This window comes from Rhododendron vialii, chromosome 3a, assembly GCF_030253575.1.
Source record: "Rhododendron vialii isolate Sample 1 chromosome 3a, ASM3025357v1".
In the NCBI taxonomy this organism is placed as follows: Eukaryota; Viridiplantae; Streptophyta; class Magnoliopsida; order Ericales; family Ericaceae; genus Rhododendron; species Rhododendron vialii.
Genome location: NC_080559.1, coordinates 10,761,349 through 10,772,278, shown reverse-complemented (window position 1 = coordinate 10,772,278; position 10,930 = coordinate 10,761,349). Strand labels below are relative to the sequence as shown.

The 10,930-nt window shown below is 36.7% G+C and overlaps 1 protein-coding gene across 2 annotated transcripts; it reads right to left on the bottom strand.

The window, feature by feature from the left end:
- Positions 1-2,588: 2,588 nt before the first annotated feature.
- Positions 2,589-9,646, bottom strand: LOC131318427 (polyadenylate-binding protein 7). Of its 2 annotated transcripts, none has more exons than XM_058348165.1 (10): positions 9,287-9,646; positions 7,889-8,007; positions 6,995-7,188; positions 6,569-6,828; positions 6,375-6,481; positions 6,082-6,271; positions 4,889-5,181; positions 4,335-4,481; positions 3,527-3,730; positions 2,589-3,207 (listed from the first exon to the last, which is right to left on the bottom strand). In XM_058348165.1, the coding sequence occupies exons 1-10, from the start codon at positions 9,480-9,482 to the stop codon at positions 3,010-3,012; spliced, it is 1,908 nt and encodes a 635-aa protein (XP_058204148.1). In that variant the 5' UTR covers positions 9,483-9,646; the 3' UTR covers positions 2,589-3,009. The 2 variants fall into 2 exon arrangements, with proteins under 2 accessions (XP_058204148.1, XP_058204147.1); XM_058348164.1 differs by having other exon boundaries at positions 6,375-6,484; positions 9,287-9,640.
- Between the last annotated feature and the right edge of the window lie 1,284 nt (positions 9,647-10,930).

Genomic DNA, 10,930 nt, shown 5'->3' with positions numbered 1-10,930 from the left:
TAAAATTTGAATGAAAACTTTACCAAAGAGTAAAGGCAGAAGATGCTCTAACCATATATCTACTTGCATTCTTATATTATATTTTATCTTGTTAATTTAAAATTATAAATATCTCTGTTCATGTCTAAAAAAGTACTACTAGTTAAATAAAACTAGATTGAATTTCACAGATAAAGAGTCGAAGAAAAAAAAAGGAGTGCAAGGAATGAAGAGTGAAAATTAATTTTTCATTTATTATAAAAGTTAATACACAAAATATTTGTTGTTTGATTAATGATTACCATTAATTTAGCGGGAGGATCCTCTTGCCCCTTTGAAAGTGAATTGTCCTCTTGAGAACATTTGGGCTCTTCTAGAATTCACTTTGATAATCGAAAACGTTAGTAACTCGCTTCAAATTAGAGGGGGACAAGCAGGTATGACCCTAAACACAAAGTAATCCAGTTTGGACATTGGGGTTCATCCCGGACCTACTTGAATGGTAACTAATCGTGTAGAACACATTAAGAGTTGTAATCGTGCTAAAAGTTATGGTGATCAAATATCAATTTATACGTGATCGAATCGTGTTTATCATTCAATAAACCGACTCTAATTTGGGGCGTGACTTATTTTTCATTATAAATGAATGTTAAAAATATGCATCTGTAGGTCTCATCCCATGTGAAACGAGGATATATTACCAATAATTGTTGTATCTAAAGTTTTCTCCTTTTTGAATAAAAATACATGCAACTTTTGGAAAGTAAAAGAGTTGCCTTTTCTCCATTTTGCACTTAATTTGTAAATTAAATGTGTGAAAAAATAAGTCAAAGCAAAAAAGAAGAAGCAAACAAACAAAAAGAATATCCTTCCATTTGGGGGTTTGATGATTACTTACCAGTTGCAAGTAACAAAACATCAGTAAGAGCATCCACAATGGAATAATCAAAAGTGGATAATCAAAAGTTGCCACATTATCTTTTCGTTATTCATCATTTAAAGGTTTAGCAATGTTCTGTTCACAGTAGTACAATCAAAATTGAATAACCAAAACTTGCCACATCACCTTTTTAACTTATAAAAATCTAGAAATTGTGACATAGAAAATAATTTTTTTTAAATAGTTTTCAAACTAATAAAATAGGTTATTAGAAAAAGAGAAAATAGTTTTTTGAAAACTTTGATTAAAAAAAAACAGTTTTCTGGAAAAAGTTAAAAAAACAGTTTTTGAATAGAAAAAGTTTTTTCTTTCAAAAGAACAGTTTTTGAAAAAAAGTTTTAATAAAAACATTGTTTAAAAAAATGGGGAAAAACAGTTTTAATATAAAAAAAAAGTGTAAAAAAACTGTTTTTGCAAAAAAATAAAAACTGTTTTTAAAAGTATTTATGTTATAAACATGTTGAAAATGGAAGAAAGAAATTTTTTGTGTAATGATGGTATACTTAATTGAGAAAATGTGAAGACAATTAAATTTGATTATTGGCAAAAAGTTGATAGTTTTGATTACCAAGGGCCAAAATTTGATGAGTTGCTAAGATGTTTCTAAGTTTGGTTATTTCAATGTGAGCTCTTTTTGAGCAAATGCTGCTAACTTTATAAACCTTTTTGTTTTGATTATACTACTATGGATACATTTTCACTTTAGAGTTTAGAGACTTTAAAAGGTAAATTGAAAATTTCTGTCCTAGGCCAAGGGAATGGGGAAGAAGGCTGGAGAGCTCCTCCCATCCGAGTTGGATACCGCCACGTGATATCCAATTTAATTACACCCAAAAATTTCTGTGACGGTAGGTTTGGAAGATTCCAATTCAATTGAAAATCCAATCTTCTAAAATTCAAATGATTTGAAAAAGGTTTATTTTTCGTTTTACATACGTAAATGATTTACCGATAGTATAACTTTAAAGCCTTTTCGTGCAAAGGAAAACTAAAAGCCATTATTCAGTACAAAATCCAAACCATGGTAACTCAAAACGACCAACTAAAAAACATATGAATCCAGTTGAAGAACTTAATTTCCAACAATCTATACCAGTGCTGCCGATTAAAAAAAAAGAAAAGAAGAGAGAAACTTCTTCACGGTTGTTCCGTGAAGAAGCACTTTGCAGCACCTTAAAAACGGCGCCATTTTGGGTAGGAAAAGATGAGAAGGTAAAAGACAGACGACACGTTCTCGCAAGCCAAGCTGTTTAAATATTAGAAAATATGATTACAAATATTTAAACGGATTAAAAATTAGAGTACTTAGTTTTTTAATCATATTTTTTAATATTTGAACAGCGCTTGCGGTAACGTGTCATTTGTTTTCAACTTTTTCAGCTTTTCCTACCCAAAACGGCGCTGTTTTGGGGGCGCTGCAAAGAGCTTCTTCACAGAACAGCCACGAAGAAGTTTATCTCAAAAAAAACAAAACACAATCTATACCAGTGCTACAGATACAAATATTCAAATATAGCTCCGGATATTGCTATTTTCAAAGTTTTGCAATGCACATAGGTCCCACAAGATGCACGAAAGACCTACACATCCAACGTATCCTGACAAATCTATGTCCCAAGCATTTTTCAACAAAACCTCTTAAAACTGCATAATAAAATTATTATGCTGCACGAAATACCAATTTATTTGTCTAACTCAATTTAAGATAAAATACGGTTAAGCAGAAACAATACCATCACTTTTTATCCAAAAGACATTTGCAGCTAAAACTGAATAATCCTTATTCAGTGCTCCTGGAACACCGCCGCGTGGTGCTCCAGGACCAATTAATAATTTTCCGCTAAAACTACCCCTAAATACCAACTCCTCCTGAATCAAGTCAGGTCCCTATAATTACTTAAATATCCAATGTTCAACATAGAAAAACCCTGTGGTTGAAGTAGAATGAAATGGAGAAGTATCTATTGGCCCGAGACGCAGTTGGTTCATTGAAGTAAACTATCAAAAATCTTGCTCAATGAAGCTCTGGGCAGCATAATCTTGCCATTGAATTCTGCAAAAAACGACGCTCGGATAAAATTGTCTGTTTAATTAACCGTCACCTCAGCAGATAAGTAGCTCGAATGAAGTGAGTCCTGGCCGGAAACTTGTGTCTTTGAGAGGTCGAGCACCTTCACAGCTTCCTCCACCTTAGTAACCAACGACTCTGGCGACTCCAATAGCAGAAGCAGCTCTGCGTTGTCCATCTCCAAAATCATCCCTGTTATCTTTGCAGCGAGATCAGGCTACAACAAAAGAGTAAGAAACAAGAAATAAAAGAAAGTCAACGATTGAGCAATTCCCAGAGCCACTTATTTTGTTGGAATAGAACGAAAGAATGAATAAATAAGGCAAGTCCAACATAAGTATTGAATTTAGATTGTCCAATTCAGGCTCTCTTATTTTCCCTCGAGATAATGCTGATTGCTGCAGTACTTGATGCTTTTACAAGCAACTAGAGATTGTTACATTTTGGCATTCATCTCGAACTGTACTAAAGACAATTTTTCTTGCAATGCATCAAAAGCACCAAGAGTGTAAGTAGGCCTCCTAGGCCAATATTACCTTGTGTTTATGGACAAGAGGGTAGAGTCGCTCCCCAAGTATCTGTTTCTGCTGCTCAGGAGGAGCGGCAGAAAGCTTGCTGCTCAACATGTCTGACCCCTCAGAACCAGTTCCAACCGAGCTGGTTACAGAAGATGATATTCCCGACCCTTCGCTCATTTCACGCACACGGCCATTTGGCACATATCTTACCTGCCAACTCCGCTGCAAACAATTTATTACAGCTGTTAGAATGTGAAGCTCACGGTAAGCGTGGTGGTTGTCTCTATGCCTACCTAAATGGTCATATAAATCCCAGTAGCGTATCTTCCCTGGTTGGCATTAAATCATATGTTTATCCAAAGGGTTGGATTGTTACTTTTGAGGAGGTAAAGAAACTAGTGCACCAATTGTAAGATTTCCACAGGGTACCAAGGGTTCTCTTTCAAGTTTCAAGATCTCTTTAGGATATAAGTGTGTCTAGTGGAACTGTCTATTTCAGATGTTCAATTACACTCCCACAAGTTCATCTTATGATAGCATGTGTCCTAAGAGCCCTGAAGAACAACCAGTCCGTCTTTTATCGATGAGTGTGCCTTAAGTTATACCTACAGTGATTCTTGGAAACCATCAGGCCACAAGTGTAATATTGTTTTAAATTATGTTGATTCTATTTTATTTTTTTTCCTGAAATACGAGCATGAGAGATAAAGACCAGGAAATCAATCTGCATGGACAGGAAACAAAAGTGGAACAAGCATTATTTTCTAGCTCTAGTTCATGACATGAAATAGCCAAAAGCCAATTTGACGGGGAAGAAAAACCAGACCTGTTGGTTGCTTGAATCTTTTGATGAAGTCAGTGACTGAGAGGGTTGTTGCAATAGCGGAACATAGGAAGCAGTATGGCCACCCCCTGGTGGAAGCATATGCCCATTCATCCTTCCCCTAATTTGCCTATGTTGTCTTCGAGGAGTCTGAAATGGACAATATAAGAGGCTAACGAACAATTTGACATTGCAAATACTTCTCTACTCTTCCTAATCAACCAGTTATGTTGACTCAGAATAAACCAAATAGAACAGAACCTAGATCAATGAAGCAGAACCCACGTCAGTGAAAGAGAGTTCTGCGATATTCAAGGCTCTGTTTCGTAAGAGGTTTCAGAATTTTTTACCATAACACTTTTCAACTACGGGTTGACAATTGCTAAAACTTGTTTTCTTGATTGTCTTCAAGAAAAGAACCGGTTTCCTAAACAATATGTCCTGAAAAATAGTGAGGGTTTTGTTCTAAGAAACAATTTGTGAAAGTGTTCTGCAAAACTGATTCTAAAAACAGCAACCAAACAGAGAAGTACTTTAATCGATAGTACGGTACTAACCACCGGAAGTGGGGAATGTTGAAAACCTGGTCTTGTAGGAGGTGCAAAGCCATTAGCCGTCCATCCTGGCCTCAAACCCATAGGCTGATACATCATCCCTGGTTGTGGAGATACATGTGAGACTACAGCAGGAGGAGGTGCATAGTAAAGAGGAGGATATCCCCCAGGGATAAAAGTTGAAGGTCCAGCTAGTCCAGCCAAATGTTGCGCGTAATGAAGCTGTAATTGGGCTTGCCTCTCATCTTTCCTTTGAGCAATAGCCACATATAGTGGCTTTTTGCGAAATATGTATCCTGTAAGAAATCGAGGGTGAGATATTGGAAGTGTGTCCTGCAAAACATGTATTTCCAATCTAATTTTTAAGCTTTAATCCATATGAAAGCACATGGTTTGGTAACAACCTTTAATGATCACATGTATGCAAGTGGGAAAGGGAAGATAATAGAAACTCAAAAGTTTCTTGTCATCTCTAAGTATCATTAGCGTTCTCAATATGTTGTGGACATGTTTCAATTTTTGTTTTGTTCCAACTTATTCTATCTCCTTTTCATTAGTGGAAATGTGGAGGCAGGCACATGAATTACCGACTAAAATACACCTAGTAAAATAATTAATTGCCCTCAATTTTCAATCTCCTCATTATCAAAGGTGGTGACTAGCTAAAAAAATCAGATAGAACACTCTTTTTTAGAACACTCTTTCCTACTCCAGGCCAGTAGTAACTATGGTACGGGTTCACATTATCTACCAGTCATAGGGTAAATAATACAAACACATGAAAACCCCATAGGAACAACTAATAAAAATCCTCCAATGTGAAAAACAGCAGGAACAACGAGAAACATGCAAAATCCTTGGGAACAAATATGTGTATTCGATACGATTTACTGTGGACACATATGGCCAAGATCATGAAATGTACAAGTAAATAAAAAAGGGTAGTGATAATGTCAAAACCGTTTTTGTTGGTGCCAAAACTCCAATGCATAAAAGTCTTGTACATTGCACATGGTACAAGCCTTTTGTGCATTAGAGTTTTGGCACCAACAAAAACAGTTTTGGCATTATCATTTTCCATAAAAAATTGCATACTGGCATCTTCCACATCCAACCATATCAAGCCATTTGCATGACCCATGTAGGCAAATGTAATGCATTTTAATTTGACGGCATGCATAAGCTTACAATCTCACCATGCAAAGTGTTTACAGCTTTATAGGCCTCTTCAGGTGTAGAGAAGCAGACAAACCCGAAACCCCTGCTGATTCCTTTTTCATCTCGCATAAGTTTTGCAGAGGTGATTGTTCCACACTGACTGAAATGTTCTCTCAACTCGTCCTCAGTCACATCATCCTCGATATTCTTGACATAGACGTTTGAACCCTACATTGAAAAGTTCAAAACGAATAATTCTACTAAGAGAAAAGAACGCATGATGATTTATAAGTTCATATTCCCAATGAGAGAGAAGGATCAACAAGGGTACTTGGTATTTCAATATTTGCTCCTTTCTTTTCTCCTCAAATTGACGACGCAAAATCTGCTCACGTTCTGCTTTCTTCTGTGCTCTAGCTACATAGAGAACCTTGGAGCCTACTCAAAACATGCCCAGGAAAACTAAGAAATTGTAACCTCTCACGCAAATTGACTCTAATGAGAAACCATTACAATAGTAAATACCAAGTTGTGATCCATTCATAGCTTCCATTGCCCGCCTGGCATCGTCTGTGCTCTCAAAATTCACAAATCCAAAACCTCTAGAGTCCCCATTGTCATCCTTCGAGATAACCAAGCTAAGAACTTTCCCAAACTCTGAGAACTTGTCCTCAAGGACTTCTTCTATGATATCTGGATCCAAATTCTTCACATATAGATTTGTATACTTAGGATCGGTACTGGGTAAAATCCGATCACTCTTTTTTACAAACTTACCAACAAACCTGTGAGGTAAATTATTGTAGAAAGGTAAATTCTTTATTGACCAATTAGTTAGGCATGAAAAACTCATGACTTGACATAATTCTTTGCATGACTATTCATATAAAAGATATGACCATCAATAAGTAGGTTAAAATGAGAGTGGAACAGAGAGAAAGAGTTTCATACATCTGCTTGCCACCAACACTAGATCCATTAAGTTTTTCAATGGCAGCATTTGCAGAATCCTCGGACTCAAACTGGACAAAGCCATATCCTTTGCTCTTTCCATCATCGGACATGACTACTTTGGAAGACAAAATATTCCCAAAATTTTGGAATATCTCTTGTAGCTTTGTGTTGTCAATAGACTCACCCAAATTCTGCAATAGTAGTACAAAAACCATTTGACTTCATTCATATCTGATAATAAAATCAAAATTATTTTGAAGAAAGATAAATGTCTTGAAACTAAAGATAAAAAATAAAAGAGGAGTGATTTTCACACTCCCTTTTTTGTTTTTTAGTGAAGGGGGTGTGGACATCAAAAAGGGGAGTGTGAAAATCATTTCTCGAGTTCAAGTATATCTTTGTTGAAGCATAAACTATATTTTATTTTGGCCCAAATAAATAAAGCCCAAGTCAAGCCCAATAAACAAGCCCAAAAATTGAAGTTCTAGCTTCTAGAAGAGATCTAGAATACCCTTGAGAAATATCTAGATAATTTGTTAGTAAATATCACATGTAGTATAAATCTAGCAACTACCTAGATATTATCTTGTAGGAAAATATCTACAACCTTCCATGGGGTAGTATAAATATGGATGGGTTCTAGCCATTTTGTACTAAGCAAAAAACAAGAAGTTTGAGTTCAAGTATAATAGAAGTGTTTCTTTCATCACACTCGTCTCAAGTATTCTTCCTTGTATCAGGGATCACGATGCGACCACATAACCTTATCACTTTTCGATTCAACATAGAGTGATTCTTCACCTCAATAGCGCATATTGCTATTCAACAAATATTTTAGAAGAAGAAAAAAACACTTATGAACAGTAAACTCCAAATTCCAAAAGGTTATACCTTGACAAACAGATTCCCAATACCACTCTTCCTTGAATCAGGATCACGATGCGACCACATAACCCTTATCACTTTTCCATTCAACATAGAGTGATTCTTCACCTCAATAGCGTGTATTGCTATTCAACAAAAAATTTAGACGAAAAAAATAGTTATGAATCGTAAACTCCACATTCCAATTCAACAATAGAAACAAATACATCAACAAAATCCACACAAAGTAAAAAAATGTAGAAAATGTAACTTTCTTTTCTCCTAAAAAGTAGCTCAATCTCACAATTATGTGTATGTTATGTCCTGTATTTTGGGGAATTTCATTACACCATCAGATTTTGTTATCCAATCGGATGATGTAATGCACGCAAACAAGAAACGAACGATCAAAACATTCAAGTCGATGTGTATACAATCACATAGTGACAAAGCTAGAATTTGAACTCACTCGATTGGCGAACCATGAATATTTTTTATAAGTCTATTTTTAAAATTCTTTATTGAATTTCGAATCTTTTGTTTAAATCTCTATATGTTGTTGATACTATGTATCAACGTTCCAAAGTACCACAATACATCGGTAAATCATTGGGAGCTCATGCTAAACCCCATAATCTTGATGCATGAGTACTTTGTTTGACATATTTCAATTATGCTTGAAGTTCTCTCCTATGTAGCAAAATCATAAAAAGTACTACTCTGCCCCATATTATTTGTCCAATCTGCAAAACGAAAACATAAAAAACAATGCATCTTCGTCAAAAACAAAAAAATCAAACTTTTTGCTGCAAGTTAATAGATATCAATGACTTCTTTTTAATTTATCAATCTCAACAAGTATTTTTTTCAAGTTCTTGTTTTGCGAACCAGACAAATAATATGGGACGGAGGAAGTAATCTACCAATACTCTTGAGAGCGGGGCTAGGCCTGCGGGCCCCATAATACCTCTCTTCCTGAATCACGAAAAAAGTTTCAATGCAAATGGTTGTCTTTGGCTTTGTAACCCCATCTCACTTGATGTGCATTCCATGTATGTGTGCGTCTCGCCCCATATATCTCGCCCCATATAGAGGCGTTACAAATACCCATTTGCATTGAAAATTTTCTTAGATAAACTAGGACGATCGGATCGTCGTCAATTGCAATTTTCTGTACCGAGGAATCTATGACCGTCGAATTATGTGAAGAATTTTTTGTTTTTTAGAATTTGTATGTGATCCAACGGTCCGAGATTCCTCAGTAGAGGATCAGTGTCCTTTTTAGAGTGGGGCCGGGCCCGCCGGGCCCATAGTACCTCCGCCCCTGAATCGCATGAAACATCTCCATCAGTCATCGATAAACTTAGGACGATCGGATCGTCGTCAATTGTGATTTAAACAGAAGAGAGTGATCAAGACGGTTACCGTCGAGGGGGGAGATGTAGTTGACGTAACCGTAGCAGAGGGAGCGGCCGGTGGAGGAGTCACGGCAGACGCGGACGGAGGCGAGGGATTTGAACTCGCAGAAGTGCTCGAAGACCTGGCCGTCGGTGACGTCCGGGTGGAGATCGCCGATGTACAGGGACGCCGGTGCGGTGCCCACCGTCGGAGGAACCTCCATTGATTGTTAATGCCCACCACCACCACCGCGAACCGCTACGGCGACGACGATGTCACACACCACCACTTTCCACTGGCTAATGCCGGAGACAGAGACAAACTCTACTTTCTCACACACACACAGAGAGAGAGAGAGAGAGTGACGTTTCGTTTTGGTGTTGATTCTGGTAGTAAAGAGAGAGAGAAGGTTATTACTATTTGGGTAAATTTCGTTATACCCCCTCAAATATAGCGTGTTTTTACTTTACCCTCCTAAAGTTCAAAACTCAACACTTAGGCCCCATTCTCTTGAACTTAACTTAAATTTGAGAGTTGTCCTTATTTGAATTATTTTCTCATTTGTTAGTTTTGCATCAAATTTTTTAGGATTATTGATTCCTCTCGACAAGGGGAATCGGAAAAGTAAATTTTTCTTACTTTTACCCAATTATTTGGAGAAATAACCATTTTTTAGCCAAAAAATAACATTTTTATGCTAAAAAATAGTTATTTCTCAAAATACTTGGGTAAAAGTAATAAAAAAAATATTTTTTCGATTCCTTTCGTCGAAACGAATCAATAACCCACAAAAATTCGGCGTAAAACTAACAAATGCGAAAATAATTCAAATGAGGACAGCTTCCAAATTTAAGTTAAGTTCAAGAGAACAGGGCCTTAACCGCCTCGGACTATGAAATTCGAAAATGGTGTGGTCACCGTTGACAGAAAATAGCAATCTTCCTAGTTGCCTTCCTTTTTGGTGTAGTTGGTATGTGTGTACTTATCATTTATAAACAACTTTTAGAGGATCACATCCAAACACAACTTGAACACCACCACAACCATGAAAATTTAAAAAAAGAAGAGCCAATCCCTGCACTAAACTGTCTATACTCCCTATCCTATATCACCATCAGCCATACCACAACACTTACCGCGTGTCTTGCATAACTATCTTACCCCTAGCCCACGGCCTCCCCTTCTATATTTTAATAATTTGCACCATTATAAGTAAATCTTTTGTTCTCTCTTATTTTGGTCAAAAAATTTGGAGGATATTAGGACTTAGACATCTAGGGTTGATGGGGGAGAGGTTAGTGACGATGGTTGCGAAAACGTTAATTGTTGAATCAAAACAATAGCCGAAACAGTAATCTACAATCTCGGCTTCAAAAATGTATGTTGATTTCATTTGAATCTTGCCTTCACCAAATCCCCATTGCAACAAACACGAAATGATTATGTCTACGCGTTAATTGTAAGCCAAATAGCAAATTTATATATCCTTAGAATACATATAGACAGATAGAGTGTTTACGTGTAGGGCTGTAAATGAGCTGAGCAGCTCGCAAGTTCGGCTCGATAACGGCTCGGTTTGAAGGATAAATGAGCGAGCTCGAGCTCAATTTTGCGGCTCATTTGATAAATGAGCCGAGCTCGAACCTAGTAGGGCTTAGCTCGAACAGGTTC